Source organism: Rhagoletis pomonella, unplaced genomic scaffold (assembly GCF_013731165.1).
Source record: "Rhagoletis pomonella isolate Grant_MI unplaced genomic scaffold, Rhpom_1.0 Rhpom_scaffold_00005, whole genome shotgun sequence".
In the NCBI taxonomy this organism is placed as follows: domain Eukaryota; kingdom Metazoa; phylum Arthropoda; class Insecta; order Diptera; family Tephritidae; genus Rhagoletis; species Rhagoletis pomonella.
Genome location: NW_023458559.1, coordinates 44,652,228 through 44,672,511, shown reverse-complemented (window position 1 = coordinate 44,672,511; position 20,284 = coordinate 44,652,228). Strand labels below are relative to the sequence as shown.

Genomic DNA, 20,284 nt, shown 5'->3' with positions numbered 1-20,284 from the left:
GATGCGAGCTTTTCTTTTTATCACATCACGAAGTAGCGAACACGTGACACAGAACAGAAACAGCTAATTGGGATTAACCGATTTTGACAATTCTCAAGTAAAAGTAAACAACGCCCAGCGTTCGGACTACTGAAGCTCGATTCAGGAGTAAACGACTCGAAAAATCGGAGAAAAAACGAAATTTTCGGAGCAGATCAACATGTTTTATTAAACAGTATAGTATTGAAACGAAGTGCTTGTAAATTAGCTTGATCTCTAAATAGTATTCAAACCTAACTTTCCACGAATAAATTTATATATATATTTTTTTGAATAAGTAAATAATCAGACGGCGTATAAATTTCTGACCTTTGGTTTAACTTTCGACTGTTTCGTCATTAAGCCTGTTCCTGTATTTATTTTTAATGAGATTCATCTCTGAAAATTTTCTTTCGGCAGTACTGTGCAGTAAAACAGCTAACGTCAACATATACTCTGCCAAGTTGTTAAGCCTTTCCAAAACATTTTTGTGGTGATTTGGGAAATAAAAAATGATTCCGCAAGGAATGTTAAGGAGTAAAAGAGACAACTTCTGTTACACCTTTATATACAAAACCTTGGTGGTTGCCATAGAAGTTATTGAGCCAAAATTTTAAAAAGTTACCATATTATTTTTAATAAATTCGTAATGTGAATGGAGTATATTTAAGTCAAGCAGAGTAGGGAGTAGATTTTACATTTAAAAAAGAAATCGGAGTAAATCTACTCCGATCGGAGCAAAGTCCGGACGCTGGCAGCGCCTCAGAAACCTTAGATGCACTTAAATTTGCTAAAACTTTCACAAAAACTGCAGTTTTTTTTAACATTTTCGCTATTAATTCTTTTTATAAATCATATAGTTTGCAATTTAACACAATAAAGCCGCGTTTCCTGTCAAAAAATTTATTACTGAGAAAATGTACTATTTTACAGTTTATTTTATCCTCCCATTCGGCTTTGTTTACTTTTACTTGAGAAATTGCATCGTCGCCGGGTATGTGGAATCTTGTATTATATCATTTTTTGTTACCATATAAGTGTTTAGTGTTGGACAATTTTTGTTCTTAATATTAAGACAATTATGTCAAGCAAAAATAAAACTACTCAAAAACGCGAATATGTGGTAGATTTCAGACTTTGAGTGGTAGATGTGGTAGATGCTCAAAAAAGTGGCAGATCTACCACAATGTATTCCATTAGTAAGTGGGCTAAGAGAAAATGGCTCTAAAGTCCCAAGGTAAATAGAATGCAACAGTTTAGATCTAAGATAAGGAATAGACTAGGGTCTACAAGGTTTATTCGAAGCTGATGCCACTTGGAAGCCGGGGAAATCTCCGATGTCGTAGGATCAGCCTGATTGGTGAAGACCTCAGAAAACTGTGGAGCTCGAGATGAATTCATGTCAGCTACCAGCCTGTCCAGCGGCTTTACTAGTAGAAGAGCGCGAGCCCAATTGATGCTGCAATTGCAAAATGTTCAAAGGACCACCAAAAAACGTACGATATTTTTTGTTGGCAGAGGAGAAAGCGACTATCATAATCGCCATGAAAACTAAAAATCAAAAGGTCTAAGGGAATCTTAAGAATGTTAAACTAGCATTCTTTCGAAACTGTCTAAAAACAGATCATGTTGCCTTGAGTAGTGCCTTGTCGGATATATTACGGGTCGTTTAGTAAGGCAGTTAGCTAGGAAGATAGAGAAGCATACGAAACATATTTTGTGAATTAGCAGAGGACATGATTGAACGATTTTTCGATGCCTAAAAAAACTAAGGCAGCAGAACCCGAATGAATTCAATGGAAGGATTAAGCTCAATAGGACCAACATACATATATGTATGCACTTGGACCGATTCCTCATAACTTATGAAATTTCGAAAGTATTCGATCTCGGTGCAGGCTGACTATACGAAGAGCCCCAGGCAGAACTTATGTCGAATATTTGATATATGTATTTATGATATTTAATTTGTACTTAGACACTTGTGGAGCGCGTGCTGCTGGAACACCAGAACCAAATACGATTATTTAAAAATTTTGCTTGTCCTTCTTTAGCATTTGCATGCAAAGAGGCAAGAAAGCACTTAGAAAAACGCTGTTTTTCTTCACACCAAAACAAGGCATATTTGTATAAGTACATATTTGCACACATCACCTACCTTTTTGCAGCTGCTGCTGTTGTTGTTGATACAAGTGGTGATGGGGATCACGCCACGGTTGCCACAACAAACTGTTCGCCATATTCGAGTTGTTTTGTTGATCGCGCGCGTGCAACAAATGCGCATGCGCGTGTGCAACCGATTGGTGATGATGATGGTGGTGGTGTTGCTGGTGGTGGTGATGCAAGTGTTGCAAATGAGACGGCGGCGGCGGTAGTGGTAGTGGCAACGTTTGCAATTGCAGGTGTGAAATTGTTGGTGATGGCGGCGCTGCGGCGGCGGCGGCGACATGATGCGCGCCACCTAACCGCCCCGCCTGTTGCAATTGTTGATGCTGCAGCTGATGCAGGTGCTGTTGTGCAGCCATGGCCGCGACGGCAGCAGCAGCTTGTGCAGCGGAAAATGTATGCGTGAAATGATGCGGCGGTGATAGCGGCTGTTGGGCAGCTGTTGCTGCCGTCGTCGCCGCCGCCGCCGCTGCCACAGCCAGCGGCTGTTGTGGATGCGTTTGCGGAAGTTTGTGGCCATTTGTTAGAGCGTTGTTTATTTTGTTGGTAGCGGCTGCTTGATGGCTGCTGCTGCTACTGCTATGCGTGCTGGCCGTTGGACTGGATGCAGGCAGTGCAGCGCCAGCGGTGGCGGCAGCAGATGTTGGTGAAGATGAGAGTGATGAGGCGGTCGAGGAGGATGCTGAGGGCGAAGCTATGGATGAGGTGGTCGACGAGGCATTTACAGTGTTGTTGCTGTTGTGGCTGTTACTATTCGTAGACGCATGGGAAGTGTTGCGTGCCGCTAGCGCATTCTGTGTGGCAGCAGATGCGGCGGCGGCGGATGCAGTTGCGGCTACAACGCGCTCAAACTCCTTAATGCGATTGTAGTAGTTTTGCTCGAAGGCGTTGAGCAGCAGATATTCCATTGTGATGCGCGATACAGGGTGTCAGAATTTTAATTTATTGTGTGTTATTTTTTTTTGTTTAATTCAGTGCACAGCGCGCGCCATATTCAGCTGGCGATTTTTGAAGTCAAACTTGTGGTTTTCCAATAATTTTTTTGGACGTTCGAATAGTTATTTGTTTTCACAGTTCATATATTGATTTTATGCATCAATTGGTCAATCTGTTTAAAAAAATTATATTACTTGCATTTTATTTTTTAATTCACGGTTTTTTGTTGTTATGGGTGAATATACATATGTATATTTATACGTACGAAAATGTCGGAAAATTGAAAAGAATTGAGAATGAACTCTCAGGAAATACGTTTCAAAATACATTTTTTAAAACGAATTTAAACATTTTTTTATTTAATGTAATTTTTCAAAATAAATTTTTTATGAAAAATAAAAAAAAAATTGTTTGCAAAATATTGAGAAAATTTAATTTTTAGTGTCAATTGATTTTAAAACCCTTCGCGCAAAAGTGAATAGGGTTTAAAACATTTCGTAATTTAATTTTAATTAATTGTGTGTGTTTTTTTTACTTTTCCTTCACTTTTAAACGTTTCTCAAGCAGGGATCACACGATTTGCACATTTGTATAGTTCCAGAGTGGGACTGTTTGGAAATTTTTTTTATTGGGTTCAACTCATTCTCGATAAAAATGCGTAGACAACATCAATGAAAATGAACAAATCTGATCCCTGCTTTAGCCACTAATTTAGTTTAAGGCGATCGTAGTTGAAAATTCATGATTTTCATAGAGTATTTTAGTTATTTTTATTAAAACATTTAAATACAATTTTTGTGTATTTTGTTTGTTAAACATTTTTGCAAAAACTCATTTTCATTTCAACATTTTTGTAAAATTTTCGTAGTTGGTTTCTCGACAACGTTTTGTATACGTTTTTCTACTTTTCCTACACTTTTAATTTTTTCGCGTCATTGTTTTAGCATAAACTGGTGGTCACAGTTAAAAGTTTATGAATTTTCATGAAGTATTTTTTTATTTGTGTTTTATTTATGGTTTTCGTTTTTGTTATTGAAAAGCTCACATTGTTTTCCTACATATTTGGCTCTGGCGTCCACGACGTGCCAATGTGTCACTTCAATATTCCCCAACTATATAGTAAATATTTATGTACATACCTAGCTTGAACAAAAAAAAAATGTTAACGAGTTGTTTGAAGTTCACGATTCGAGTTTTCAGCATTCAAATGTTGCTTAAATACGAAATAATATGCGAAAACGTGCCTTGCATATTAAAGCATACTCCATACAACAACAAAAAAAGTATTTATGTATGAATGTAGGAGCACTAAAGCATGAATAGCAACGCTGCAGCAATAGCGTTAACATTGCAACATACAAAACGAATTTTGAGAGGTTGAGAGGAGCAAAAAATTTATAAAAGTTAAAAATTTAATTTTTGATTTGTGGTCATGTCATTTACTTAACAGGCGGGCTAATATTTTCGAACTCGTAAAAACTAAATAATTAGAAAAAAATTGTTCTTTTTTAGTAAAATGTTTTTCGACACAGCTTTTTCATTTGTTTTTTAATAGGCAGTTTGTGACATTAGATGAATACCCCTAATGTAAATTTTTCCAGTTTGATTTGGTTTCTTTTTTATGATTTGTTACTGATTTAAGTGTTTTTAGCTTTTGAGTTCCGTGATCGTTTTCGAAGCTTATTTTAAAGAAGTTTTGGTAAAATAAAATTATTTCACAACAAATGGTTAACAAAAATATTTTATATTTTCATAAAATAATATATGAAATGTATTAAAATAAATTTTTTTAAGACAATTAAAATTTTATTTTTATTTATGATGATTTTATAAATTTTTCGTTAAAATATCTGGCTTAAGATTTTTTCATTTAATTGTTTTTTGTTTAAATAATTTTTTTAATTAAAAAAAATTACCCAGAAAAAAGCGAAAAAGTTTGAAATTTTGACAAATATTTTATGATTTTTGTTGCGTTTACTTAGTTTTTGTTAGGGAATGAACTGTATTTTAATAGAAAAAGAATGAAAATGAAATAAAAGAAAAATAACGCAGAAAAAAGCGAAAGTTTAAAATTTGGATGCAAAGGTGATGATTTTTTCTTTAATATTCCACAAAATTTTTGAAATTGTTGCTTATGTGGTTTTTATTAGAAAATGAACCGATGAAAAATAATGAAAATTAAATTTTGAAAATTACCTAGAAAAAAGAGAAAAAGCAGTGTTCCTAGTCAGTTGCAAGGGATTGTAAATTTGCTTGCTTTAATAGTTTGCATTAAATTTTCAACTGTGAAGTAAAGTAGTTTTGCTTGCTAAAAGTTTCTCATTTTTTTAAGTTAATTTGTATATTTATTTACTTTTTTAATTTCTTTGCTTTTTGTTTTCTATCCTTTGAATTTCACTTCTCACGAATGGTTATATATGCACATACATTTCATATTTCATTTTCAGGATTTAACGCCCTCTTAAGTTAACAATTTTCGCACTTCCATTGGAAATTTTGCAGCCATATCTATTGGCTTATTCACTTAGTAATATATTTTCTGTATTCAACTCATATCCACAGCGCATTTGACTGCATACAAACAAAAAACCAAACAGCACAAAATTCGCTTGCAATCGCATTAATATTTTTTTTAAATTTATTTTTAAACATTTCTCTATTGCAGCAGTTATCTTTTATGCGGGCATTCACTATGTAGCTGCTTAATGCAGGCGCTTGGACGATTCAACGCCACTGCAATTGGCTTTGCTTTGCTTTGCTAGCCTGCTTGCTGGCGCGACACAAATCCATACACAAACAGCTTGTTTGTTTGATGAAGGCGATGGTGGGCACAACACACTCGCCGCCGTCAGTGCTTTGGTTACAATTTCATTTGAATAATTAAAAATATAAATAAAAGAAATAAAACACACAGTGGAGAGCAAAAAAATTGCACGTATGTAATTTGCATGCAAAGCAGTCACTTTAAGTTGCTTTTTGACTGCCAGCCTAGCCTGACTGTCCGTCTGTTGTGCTGTTTGTCGCGCTTATTTATTAGCTATCGACGCATGCGTGCGGTTGTGTGTCGCGTAGAATAAACAGACGCGCGTTGCAATGAGCAACTACTTGTTGCAATTGTTATTGGTTTTGTTGTCGATCAATTACACTTTTTTTTTGTGCCTGAACTTGAGTGGGGGTTTTCAATTACAAGACGAGTTTTTTTGTTTTAGAAAAAAAGTTGCGGAAAATAAATAAAAAAGTAAATGTCCACCAGTTTGCTAGAAAAAAGCACGTAAGCAAAGCGCGTACGTATGTATGTATATACATATGTACATCCGCCGAGTGTTAAGTAACTGTAATTCTCGCTACTAGTCTGTGTATTTGTAATTGCAACTTTTCAAGGGAGACGTCAAAAGTAGAGCCGGAGCTAGGTCAGGATTTTCGCCATAAGTGCCACTCGATTACCAGTTGCAGAAAAAATAATAATAAAAAAGCCCACAAAATAAGGTTAAACGGAAGCAGTTGTTAGCCATGCGGCGGTGACGACAATAACGCCGACGGCTATGTTGTTAGAAAATTATAAAACAACTGCAAAAGTTGCTTTACTTCCAAATCACTTTCTTAGCGCTTAAATTGGCTGAGCTTGCACGTTTTTAATAAAATTTTTGTAAATATATTTTGGACATTTTTTATTTAATTTTTTTTTAGCGTACGCGTCATGCAACTCACTTCTGATTTTTCAGTCAGCTCACGATTACTAACTTCTTATTACATATACTTTGCAGGCTTAACGCAGCATTATATTTGCTTTTGCTGTTTAAAAGCCAATAAGATTATTATTTTTTTTTTTTATAATTTTTAGTTTCACGCACGCGTATTTCGTTTTCTCCGCAAAGTCGTGCTTAATCGCGCAGCTACAAACCGATACTAAGCTTGTCTTCGATGTTGATCTTTAAGTGGCAGCCACTCGCTCGCAAGCCCCATTCAAGTTGCGTCAAGAAGACAAAGTGAGTGTGAGTGTGAGCGCGAGCATAAGCGGGAGCGCCCCATCACACACACACACACTCACTGGGCGGCAAAGGCGAAGTAGCAAGTCTCCAAAGTTGGCGCTCATTCACTTTTGCTGCCCGCATTCGCCGCGCTAGCTAACTTACTATTGTTTACGTTCGCTGTGTGTCTTCTAAATGCATATGTACATTCATGCTTTATCGCTCAGCGTTGGCTCGCATGAGTCAGTTAAAACCGATCGAGCGTTCCACCGATCTAAGCGGGCGCCTTCAGAGCAGCGCGCTACATTTGCGGGTAGTTAGTAGGCAACAAGCTTGTATATAGTCTAGGCTTTTCACAATTTAACCCACTCGCTGGCGATTCAAGCGCTTCTCAGGTGACTCAAAAAAAAGTCTCCACGAACGTGCCGCTCTCGAGAAACTGAGCGCTACTTGGGCTTGCAGGTCTGTAAGTTGACTAGCTTTGCTCAAGCACAAGCGCTATTTTCTGCTTTAAAAAGAAAAATGCCTTTGAAATCTTAACAAGTTGCTTGCCGCCTGCATCATTTTCTGCTTCTGCTTCTGTTTCTAGTTACTTTTTATTTTTGTTGCTGCTATTTTTTCTTTTTTTTATTTGTGCTATTTTTTCAGTTTAATTCTGCTATTTTTTCTTTTTATGTCTCCAATTTTTTCTCCACCTTTTTTGCGCTGTGCCTTTTCTTTATTTTGCCATACAATTACCTTGTTTATTTTCTTTCAATTGTTGCCTATTTTCGCCGTCTTATTTTTGTATTACCGCCATTCACATTACTCTCTTTACTTGCACAATATTTCATCATTTATCATTTATTTACTTTATTGCTTTTCCATTACTTTTTATCTATTTATTTTAAAAAATTTTTTTATTTTAGTTTTATTTATGTTGTTTTTTTTTACTTTCCGTCGCTTCATATTAAAGTTTATTTGTTCGCTGACTCGCCCGATCGGATCAACACGCAGCTCACTGATCAACAACCCGATCGGTTTGCTTGTTCGCCCGTTCGTTTGTTGTTCCATTCGCGCTATTTGTTGTTGTGCTATTTTGCTTTTTTGTAATTATTTTTTCAACAAGTCAATCAACGACTTTTTTGTTTTACCTAGTTTTTTTTTTGTTGCTTATTGATTCTATTCAATCGGCGTATCTTTCTTCAACAGCAGCGCGCCTCCTATGGCTATTATAAAAATGGCTAGTTGGCTTTTTTCGCTTGGCCTTTCGCTTTGTGTATATTTCACTCACCTCGTTTCTTATTGATTTCAATCTTCATTTAACTTTTTTATTTGTAAGTTTGGTGTTTTTTTCTCGTTGTTTTGCTTTTCTCTTGAAAAAGGTTTCATATTCGAGTTCAACAGCATTTGCTGGGTGTGCAACAACTTCATAGATACCCGTACAAGTTACAGAAATACTTCGCATTTGCATATTCAAATTTTAAATAGTTTGCGTATGGATTATAATATATCTGTATCGACTTAGGCGGTTATTGCTTATGACCACATATATTTTGTTTTATTTTATTTTTTCAGTTTAAAATTGTTAATGAACTGGATATGCGTTGGCGCGAATTCAAGATGGCGTTTGAAGGTGTGTATGTTGAATAAAATTATAGGTTACATTACTGGTAATAGCTATTTAAATAGCGCTGTAAATTAGTTAGATAGGTGGCAACAATACATGATTTTTATTAAAGTTTTACTAATTTTTAGTATTAGGCGACGCATAAAGGCCCGCGCAAAGTGGGCATTAAAGCTGTTCAAATGCTAAAATACGCCCTTGCTGACGAACTGTGTGATTAAAAATATTGGTTCTTCGTTGAATAAGTATGTATTTGAAGAAAATAATAAAGATAAAGATAAGAATTAAGATAAAATTAAATGTAAAGACAGAGAAAAAAGATCCAGACAAAAGGAAGAATAAATACAAAGATAGGCATAGAAAAAGGGATAGACATACAGAGAAAGGGATAATGAAGAAAATAAAACTGAAGGTTAGGACATACATATTATGTGTGTAATGTTATGGCGCTCACCTCACCTCAGCGCACCTTAACTCACCTCACCCTACCTTAACTTACCTCACCTATCTTTAATTCACCTGAACTCACTCCAACTCAGCTCAACTCAACTCTTCTCAACTCACACCAACTCACGTACCCTGGGATGCAGTAATTCAGTCTCAATTAGTGACTATTTTTGTGACTTGAGATGATTTGGGTATTCAGTAGGAGAGAGTCACAAAAAGTTCACAAAAAATGTGTGGAGCAACAAACACATACAGTCAACTGATAGCGTTTAATTGTGCTGTTTGCCGCGCAGCCCAAAGAGTCACAATGGCCGAATGGTCAACGCATTAGGCTGCCGGTCGAGAGGGTCCGGGTTCGAGTCCTCCTCGGGCGTAGAAGATTTTTTATTTTTATTATTTAGTGTTTTTTTTCTTTTTTATTAGTTTTTTTTTTTAATAATCTTTAGATTTTAATATTTTAAAAACAAAAAATTTTTTTTTTTTCGATGTATTTGTATGATATTAAAGCATTGCGGTTTATTTCCTAACGAAATTGTTGTTGAAAAAATTTCCTTCATTTCGCTTCATGTTTTTTTTAATAAAATGGTAAGCAATTAACTTTTCCTCCATATTTTTATTTTTGTAACCCGATCCTAGCCAGCTGACAAGTTAGTGACTTTTTTTTAGACTAGAGACATGAGGCAGCGTACTGAATACCAATGCTTGAAATACAATACCGGCAAACGGCAAACTTCGCCGAATTGGGCGATGCTGTCGTTCACCGTTCGCCCAGCTATTTCGCCTACTTAAACAGAATTAGAGCGGTAGCGAAAACAGCTGATCCCATTTGGTCGCCTTTATAATTTGGGTGACCATATTTAGAAAAAAATAAACCATATTTAGAAATGAGGAAATGATAACAAATATAAATGTAAAACAAAGAAAGATTATTATAAATAATTTGTTTCAAGCCAGATTTAACGAATCCACAACTATATTTTTCAAACAACAAAAAAAAAACGTGTTTATGTTGTTTTCTTTTAAAACTTCGAAAGCAAAAAACAAATACGGCCACCTTTGGCACGCACAGCTGTCATCGCCCAGCAGGGCGATAGAAATAAATCTATCGCCATGAAACGCCGCCAAGCGAACTTCGCATTTCGCTTTGGCTGTGTTCAATTTCATATGCTTGCGGGTGTTCTAATTTTGACAGCGCGAATTTCGCTGTGGCGAGTTCGCCGTTCGCCGGCATTGTATTTCAGCTACAAATAGTCTCAAAATTCAAGTTCACCACCAAAAGTCCTATTAGTGACTAGAGACCGCTTACTGAATCCCAGGGTTAATCTCACTTTAATTCACCTCAACTCTTCTCACCTCTCCTCAACTCAACACATCTTAACTCAACTCAACTCAACTCATTTCATCGCTGGGTGAATACTATGTAATTATGTTAAATAAGTATTTAAAAATAAATTTGCGGGAATCAAAAGCCATGAACAATGTCGCCATGTTATTTATTATAATACAAATTTGTATATATATGCAAAGGTATGTGTTTATGCATATACCACTAGCTGTTAAATGCAAAATTTTTTAATTATCTCCATCTTGTTTAAACTTTGCTAATGCAACGCTTAAGAATTTAATTGCCTAGCAAATCACTTATTCACACTGGCAATGTATTGCCAAGTATTGTCATGTGTTGATGTTAACCCTTTGTAATAAATAGTAATTTTTCTTCATCAAAGCAGAAAAACGATGAAGCAGAGGGAAGAAGGTGTAAGGGCGTTAATTATTTACTTAAAACTCGGTCGTAAGTACGAGTACATAATATATGTGTTTATAGTTTCTTGCATAGATAATGCCGTTTGTATTTTCCATTACATTCCACCTTAAAATTAAAAATAAAACAATTAAAAATTTGCAAAAAAAGTTCAGATATGTACATATGTATGCACCGAGTACTCCATGTAGGGAAAGGATGGTCAAACGGCTTCATTGCTTATTCTGGCATGCAGTTATGTAAATATATGCATAAGCAGTTAAGTTAATGTGTTGCATGCAACAAAGTCAACCAACTTCTTGTTGATTTTGCAGGCGGCAAGCCAAAAACAGAATTTCTACAAAGAAGACAAAGTAAGTATGTACCTGCAAAGTGTCTGTGCTGTGCCGTTGCCTTCCGCTCGCTGTGGGAAAATCAATTATGGGGCGTGATGCGTAAAATTTTTACACAATCAGTAATAATGTACATTGTACAACATTTCGTCACAACTTTTGTGTGTATGTATCGGCGGAGCCCATAGGGCGAGATGTGTCACGCTACAAGAGTGGGCAAGGGTTAATGAGTAGGGTTTGTTGGTAGGTGCAGGTGGTAGCTGAAGTTTGCTAATTAGTGGCATGCAAAGACAAGTAAGCGAGACAAGCTGTGCAGTAATAAATACAAAAAAAAACATTTGCTACTGACTGGTCTTTTTGAAAGACATACATATGTAGTCAGCAAGCGTTGAATTCCTTGCTGTGACCAGCAACAAAGTGGTCAGCGTCCTTCTGAAGTAAACCAAGTAGAGGTTGACACAAATTTTATTGGGTGTAGATTATTTGATTGACAACAATTATGGCTTGCATATTAGTTGCGGAAATTAGTGTGAAGATTTTGTTGATTTGAAGCAGGAAGAGAAAATTTACAGTGTGCTGCACAAAAAGTGGGACAACACAGACATTTGAATGTATGTATGTAAATTTTAATTGAATTTTATAGATAAACGGCGTTTGCGGTCGTAATTACACATTGCCTATGGTGCATTCGTCTGGAGGGAGTTGGTTAACACCGAATTCCATTTGTTCAGCCTTTAAACTGTGTAATAACTCACATGAACGCATGTCTAGAAGTAATGGGAACGCCAGAGGTAGTTTAAGACACACTCCTGGATATTCCATATGTAGACCTTTATACATACAAATGCATATGTTTGTGGATATTTTGACTGATCTGCATCTAAGAGTAGTCAAACAGCTTTACTATCTATCTCGAACGATAGGCCGTACGAACGATTCGTCTGCAGACTATATCGTCTACGCTTGCAATTTTGTAGCTCTATCGTTCGTCTTCGCCTTGCTTTACGTCGATTACGTTGCAACTACCTCGGTTATGTTTAAACCGGCTATTATGATGTGTATGGACTTATACACTTAATGCGGCTGTAAGACTTGAGATGTTCTCCATTTCAGCCCAAGTCTATGTGGAGCACAGAATCTGTCATAATTAAATGACATATTTGGCCCACAACTTCGAAGCACACTTTCCGGTCGAAAGAGAATGACGCAAAATGAGGCAGAAAAGACTGGTCTATTGCTGTTTTCCGGCTTCAGTCTTTCAGTACATCCGTACCATTCTAAGCGATCAAAAGTTTTCAATATAATTATTATGGACCGTAATGCAGACATATTTCGAGACTGAGCCACTTCTAAGGCATTCTCTGCCGCAAATTTCTATTACATTAATCACCGTTGATGGGTGAACTACCCATAGCAATATTTTTTTTTTTAACTTTAGATCTATCTGTGTACCAAATCTCTCCAATAAGTTTGGTAAATGGGTTTCCTGCATTACAAAGAGCTCGTTCTGCAATAGGTACCTCAAATTTCCTAGAGATTTCTAGATCTGGAACCATTCATTAGGATCTTCATGTGACTCGTCATACTTCCGATTTTGAGGTCGGAGGTGTTTAGGCTTCAAAGCCTTGGCTGTTTAGTGTGAAAAAGGCGTTCGTATATAAGAGCATAGTCCACAAAAGGGGAGAGTGGCGGCCGCTGTCGCGCTTATTAGTAGGCCTACTGTTTGCGAGCTAGTTACTCAAAGGTATTTTATTCTCTTTAACAGAACAGCATAGCTATTGTTTGCACTTTTCCTAAGAAACGTTGACAAAGAACTGCATAAGTACTAAAGTAGCAGCAGCGTGACCATCCGACTGCATTGTATCCGCTTGTGGCGGCCGTATTTTATGCACAAACCATTAGTATTTTATTTATTGTTATCTACATACTTAAGAACGAGTACTTCACCCACGTCAATGGTTAAGAAGCGAAGCTACTTATACATGAAAAAATATCTACGCATACGCATGTGCATATGACAAATAGCACTTCAAGCAAAGGCATAAAATAGATGAGGAATACGAACAACGAAGCAACAAATACACAGAAAAACTAGCTGTGCATGCTACTGAATAAGAATCAACTATTTTAATTTGAATAACAAATGATTAGAAGAAAAGCTTACATTTCATTCAAAAAAATTGATGTTTGTATCTGAAAAATGTATGCAGTTAAAATATGCCACCATGACAGGCACACAGTCAGCTACTGATGGTATTGGTGACACTCAGGGTAGCCAACTCATTTTTGAGAATTCCCCAATTTCCACAATGAAATTCCCCGATTTGGCCCGAAATTTCGTAAAATGCCGCACCCGTAGATACTTATCTCCTTATTTACAAAAAAAAAAAACCACAAAAATTGAATATATTTTGCTATACTGCCCATCTTTCTGTTTATTTTATTTTTAAATATTTCATCTACTTATGTATTCATAAACCAAACCCAACTTTTATAAAGTTAGTTTACAAATAAATAATAAAAAATGTTTATATTTACGTAAATACCGTGGTCGAAAAAATTTTAAACGCACCAATTATTTTTATTTTGTTATTCAATTTGAGTTATCTTTTTTATAAAAATATAGTTCATTCTTTAACAAATACCGTATAAATCCAAGTTTGAAACTTTGTGCAATATTTGAAAAAAATTTCAACAAACTTTCGTAAAAATTTCAAGCTTTTTAACTAAATTTTCCGGACAGATTTTGAGTATGCCGTTTCGTAGCCCACTAAATTCTATTATAATAAAGTGCAAGTTTCAGGTGTCTAAAAATTTTCGTTTTAGAATTTTTTTGCCGAAGTTTTTGCGGTTTTCTTCCATATGAAAATAAACTATGTTTATTCGTTATATGAAAGCAAATGCGACAAACAAAATTCTAAAAAATCAACGGTAATTTTTTGGCCATTTGAAACTTTATTATACTAGAATTGAACGAGCTGAAATTCCCCACAAAAACGGTCCATTCCCCGATTCCCCACGAGTTGGCTTCCCTAATGACACTGCATGGCAGACATAGTTATTAAGCGTTCGTATATACAAGTATACGGATATCGGTGCTCAGTAGCGCTGTTCAAGAGATACATAAAATTGAACTAGGATGCCTCACCAAAAAAAGTTGAGGTTTCCCCAAGGAAATCATTGAGTTCGCTCACATTTTAGATATCTCCCAAGTATTACAGGCCAACAAATATATTTTAATTTTTGCTAAAAACACTGAACTATGAGTGATTTTTATCAGTTTTTGTGGCAAAAGTAGTGTTTCGTACTTACAAAAATATATATTTCGTAAAAAATTTCCGAAAATATAGAAAATAAATAATAAAGTAGGTGCTTTTAAGAACTAGTATAACTTTTTTTAAATTTTTTTTTTATAGAAAGATGCATACGTATATAACCTTTCATTCATTTTTTTCTTAAGAAAAAAATTTGAGAATGGGAGTACCTTTGACTGGTGTAATATAAGCGAGCCAAGTCATGCAAATGCGCTACTCTCTTTTTTGGTCGCGTTCTTGTCAGGATAGTAATGGTCTGGACTTAACACAGTCACACCTGATATCTAGTTTTGTAGCTATTTGTAGTACAATGAAATGGATAATCATCTCAATATTTCTTCCGAAGCTAACCAACTTTTCTGAGTGCTACTTTCAAAGATCTCGGTTGGCATTTTCTAAAAAGTTTTAACGCAGTACATTACCTTACAGCTTAGCAGTTAGCGTAATCATTGCCGTATTACAAAGGACCACTTTTTAGTGCTCCAAATGCGCGACACGCCTACGGTGGCCATTCTAACCTAACCTAATGATTGCGCCATTTACATATATTTCCATTAAATTCGCTTTAAAAATTTATCGGAAATTGCAACAAAAGTTTACTTTTGTGAGACGCGGGAAGCATTCTAACTTACCTCTATGTCTACTTGCTGGGAAAATATTTTCAACGCAGATATAATATGTGGCTAAATTTTATGATTTTTTTCATGAAGCGTGACCCAGTCTAATCTACATGCACGGATATACGGTTTGAAAGCTATTTGGCTAGCCACACGGTAGCAGCAACATTTTTTTTTTTCAAATTTCTTTTACTACCCACCGTACGCTTGACCATTGGAGCAGCTCCGATAATTGATTTTCCTTGTAAAGTTCGTAAATTTTCCAAAGAACCTTAAAGAACACACTTCAAACAAAGCAGAGTAGCGGCGGTAGTCTTGGAAAATATAATAGCGCACAAAAACCGTACAGATACAAAAGCGTGAAATAAAAAAGAAGTAACAATAAAAAACGAAATGCTCAACGGAGCTGGAAGAGGTGCTGGCGAAGTGCAAAGTGAAGGGCGTACAACGGCGGCGGCTACGTCTGCGGCTTAGTCTTAAGACTGTCATAAATGTGCAGTAGCAAATAGCTATTTGGCTACTGTGCAGAGTTCTACTCGTACAAGCATACGAATATATTCCAGATCACGTTAAGTCAATGGGAATTCCATAAGCTTGGACGACAGTGCAAGTAGCAAAAGTACGAATGGTTTTTAGTAGCCAGCCGCCAGCCGCCAGCCGCCAGAGGTCTTGTGCCTGCTGACCGGTTGATGGCCGGCCACGTCCGTCATCCACCAAAACCCAAGTCGTATAAATGTGGAGTGCCATACGCGTCGCGATTGCTTCACAAATCGTCAGTCATTCGGTCGCTTCTTCTCCATCCCGCTGCCACTCACTTCATTTCACTTCGCTTTACTTGGCCCCGCTCTGTTGGCTAAACACTTAAAACATTCGCTACAGTGAGCGTATCACCCATTAAGAATGGTATTAAAATGCTTTTCTTCGCCGAAACTGCATTCAATTGCATTGTACTGCACAAAACAGACGTCGCGGAAAGGCAGCGCGGCGGCAGTAAAGAGGAAAGTGTTAGCAAAAGCTGCTAAAAGAATTTCTTAGATCTGAAAACTCATAAAAATCCAACTACGACGAGTACAATGGCAGCTACAAATTTATTTTATTTACTATCTTAGTTCTGCTGCTGGATTGCCTGCTGTTGGTAGCTCCACGCTATAAAATTGCAATGCGGAAAATAATAGTAGACACGAAAATATTATACTCATACATACATATGTACATATGTACTTCAATTACTATTTCAAATTAAAAAAACTCAGTGACAATAAAGTTTAGTGCTTCCTAAAAAAGGAATTAACTCAAGGAACAAAGGAAATAAGCTTTTGCTACTGGTCATTGCTCTCTGGAAATGAGTTAGACAATTCTTATGCGTGCAATGAATGATGGTGTTAATAATGGATTATTTGTAGTAATGCGCTTTCAAAATGCTGGAAATAGTTATGAGGTTAAGTGAAAGGGTTTTGGCGAACAGCCTCCTTAATCTTCACCAATACGCATACCAAAGCGGAAAGTCCAGTGAATCTCTCTCTACATGACCTAACAAAGATCGAAGTGGGCCTGGAAGCAGGTGAGTAAACAATGGGCAGCTTTGCTTATATTGAGGTGGCGTTTGATAATGCTAACTTTGACTCTATGTGCTCTGCGGCCAGAAGACATGGACAATGGACGAAACGGTTGCAACGGTTGCTGAGAAGGCCTGACAGGGTTGTATCAAAATTCCTTCTCAGACAGAGCAGGAGTAATTTACGAGCCCTGTTAGGATTGATTATGGGGTACAATCTATGGCGTCGCCATATGCATTGTCGATGATCCACTGTGTATATTTTGTTTGGAAGTTTAAAGCTTCAGACGCAAAAATCTTAATATTGCATCTACCTTATTAAATGGGCCTTTATCGCATATAACTCGAGATAAATTACCTCCTTAAACGCCAACCAGATGAAAATAACTCAACCTTGTACAAGGCAAGTTTAGATAGAGAAGTGCCTATAGAAAACATACGGACTCCAGATCTAAAATTTATAAAATAGCGTTTAGCTCTAAAGAAATGAATTATTTAGCGCCCAATAATCAAGGCAGCAGGAGATAAAGGGGGCTCCAGATCCGCAATCGTATCGACGACGTCAGACCGTATTAATTTGTTATTAGGTTTTGGGCAACGTCTAGGGGCACTAATTCAGACTACCGCAATAGCCGTTTCATAAAGGCGTCAGGGAAACACTATTGTACTAAATAGAGGAACTTACCTCAGAGTTCCCAATGTATGTGAAACCAAAGGTTGTTCATGGCCCAAAACGGGAGAAAGTGAGTTCGAAGGTCAGATATGAAAAGTGAGTTCATACGTGGGAAAAAAGGCCGAGATAGATTCCGGGTTGATAAGGGCCAATAGTAATCCAAATCGCGGAGATTCTGTAAAAGTTTGACTTGAGGCATCTACAGGAACAAAAAATAGAAAATCTGGATATATATAAGTTAAACAGCCTTGGGTGATTGATTTATTGAAACGTCGGTGAAGAGGCTCAAACGGCAATCGACAGCCAGTACATTGAGTGTGCACTAGCTGGGGCTGTGAAAACGGGTTGTTTGAATTTCATTCACCGTTTTTGACTTTCTCTTAATGACTTTATTCCACCTTTTCTCCCTTGGAATCTTTTCGTTTTACCTGTGAGCCTTATTCGGTACAGGGACGAGCAATGCGGTACGTATGGGCTTAAATATCGCGTTTATCGTTTAAATTAGAACAACCATGGAAAGATCTTTTCAATACCAAAGAACGGTCCATAACACCGAATGTCCAAGACAGCTTCCACTTTCTTAATAAATCATACAAGGACCTTGGTCAAAATAATTCGAATGTGCAGAAGTAGAAATATGCCACTTGTTGTCTGACATATTTGAGATCATAGTAAGCAAACACGTTTTTACAGTGCTCGCTATCCTCATAAAATGAACCTGTTTTCCAGACTTCTCGGGCTGGATTGCTACGAATTTCTTACCATAGAAGAATTTCTTGGAGAGGAACATAACTATTTTTACCTTTTTAAACCTCTTTAAGGGCTAGTTTCCAATAAAGCGCAGAAATAAAAGAGCGGTAGGAATTCCTGGATTTGGAAGACTTTTTTTTAGATTAGGACTCTTCAAAACAAGCCGTAATCGCTTTCATCTACATAAATACGAATTTTACCGTAAAAGATCGGCCAGCGTTTCAGTTCAATAGCCGGCCTAACAGATAAAAGCAGCAATGCAAGAAAAAGAAGAAAGAAATGAAGTAGCAGAAAAACAGTGGCAAAAAATCAAAAAATAAAAAAAAATTAAAAGCGTAAACATGGAAGAAGCTGACTATATCCAACAATGTAGTATAAAATATTTACATGCATACGTAAATAGTAAAAAGAAAGTCTACAAACAGTCTAAAACGTCCAGAGGAGAGCAAATTCGAGGCAAAACAAGTTAGAAGAGCAGAAGAAAATGCAGCAGTTGAAGAGCAATGAATATGTAAACAACAACAAACAGTTGAAAACAGAAACGGAAATCAATTTCATTACTACGCAAACGGAGCAAAAAGGTCCAACGAAATCAAGCAAAGCTAAATTAGGCATTAATAGCAACGATTTTTCCAAGTCTTACTATGCAGGGAACTATTAACAGACTATCAAACCTTAACTAAAAGCTTGAAACTTTTTAACTTTACTTTGCGAAACAAGCTATAGAGGATCGCAAAAAAATAAATAAAAAGTGTGATTCATAAAACGTCGCAAAGTGGCATTTTTGGCGAAATGGCAAGCTTGCGAACAAAGTTGTATGAACGACCTATCGCAACTCCGGATTGCAAAGGTAAAATGTTTTAAAAATGCCGCGCGTTAGAGAAAATAACTTTTTTTACAATTATAGTATTTCGAAGCAGCATTAACTGATATACTTCTTCTTGAAGTATTTGAAGACAATAAAAAAACATGTGAAACAAGAAAGTTTTCATACAAAAGTAATCAGCTGTGTCGCAAAGTGGCAAAATTTTGCGACAAATGCGACATTTGCAACATGCAACGTTGCACACGTTTCATGAATCCCCCTAAAATAAAAATACAATAAAGCAACTTACTTCAGCGAATGGGGTGTGAAGTATAGGCTAGAAAACTAGAAAGGTTTGTTGAAAAGTGGAGTGTACGTGTTTATGAAAAGTAAGCGAGTGAATGGTTGACACGGAGTTAGCTGAATAGATGCTTATATTACGTTCTCATTGAGCCACAAACTCGAGTTTATGGGCCATTTTGGAGTTTAACGCTAAACTCGACTCTTAAACACCACTTTTATTTGGAGTTTATGCGAATGCAACCCTTTTTTTTGACCGAATTTGGTTTGTGTCTTTGATAATCCAAACCTGCAACAGTTAGTCTGTTCCCGTACTGCAGGATTTAATCAGCAATAGTCCAAGGTCATTCCGGGCACGTAGGTCTAGAATATCAACAATCAAGCTATGCAAAAACAAAAAATGTGGCTCGATAGAACTTTTTGTGCTGATTTCATCCCTACCAATCTAGCGCAAGTAAAAAAAGGAAGAGATAAGTGGTTAAAGTTAAACTTTTTGATTTTTTTTTAAATATTAATATCTTCTGAATAACATAACCTGTTAAACAACGAATGACGTCAAAACAAAAGGTAATTAATTTGTCTTTCATGTATGTATATAATTTATAAGAATTTTTTTATAATTTTAGTCCGGAAATACTACAAAACACAAAAAAAAAAATATATATATATTTTGTTAAATGGCGTTTATATAAAATTAGTTTTAAAACTGGTTATGGTATATACGTCGTATAAAAGGCATTTAAATTATGTTGAAATTAGCATGAATAATTTTTTAATTGGTTAAGTAGTTTCCGAGATATTAGCCACATCAGAAATAGAAAAGTTGAAATTTAAAATCTTTTATTGGCTTTGGTTTTTATTTGCACCAAATGATCTTGGTATGGTTGAACTCAGCATAGATCCTCGTTTCTTGTTTTTTTTTTTTTAGCTAAACGGTTGGTATTCTAGACTTATGTGTGTGTGTGTTAAATCCTGTAGTACGGGAACAGGTTAAATGGGAATAAGAAAAAGTAAACAAAAAAATTTCAAATTAAA

The 20,284-nt window shown here is 36.2% G+C and overlaps 2 protein-coding genes across 5 annotated transcripts in view; one reads left to right on the top strand and one right to left on the bottom strand.

Annotated features, from left to right (window-relative positions):
• LOC118739039 (flocculation protein FLO11-like) overlaps positions 1 to 3,250 on the bottom strand; it is a 96,850-nt gene extending 93,600 nt beyond the window's left edge. For both annotated transcript variants that reach the window (XM_036470134.1, XM_036470135.1), the window contains exon 1: positions 2,177 to 3,250. In XM_036470134.1, coding sequence (XP_036326027.1) covers positions 2,177 to 3,092 — 916 coding nt within the window. In that variant the 5' untranslated portion in view covers positions 3,093 to 3,250. The remainder of the gene's footprint in view (positions 1 to 2,176) is intronic.
• The window catches only part of LOC118739040 (nuclear hormone receptor FTZ-F1), a 628,268-nt gene that overhangs the window by 157,195 nt on the left and 450,789 nt on the right, over positions 1 to 20,284 (top strand). The gene's annotated exons all lie outside the window — the stretch shown is intronic.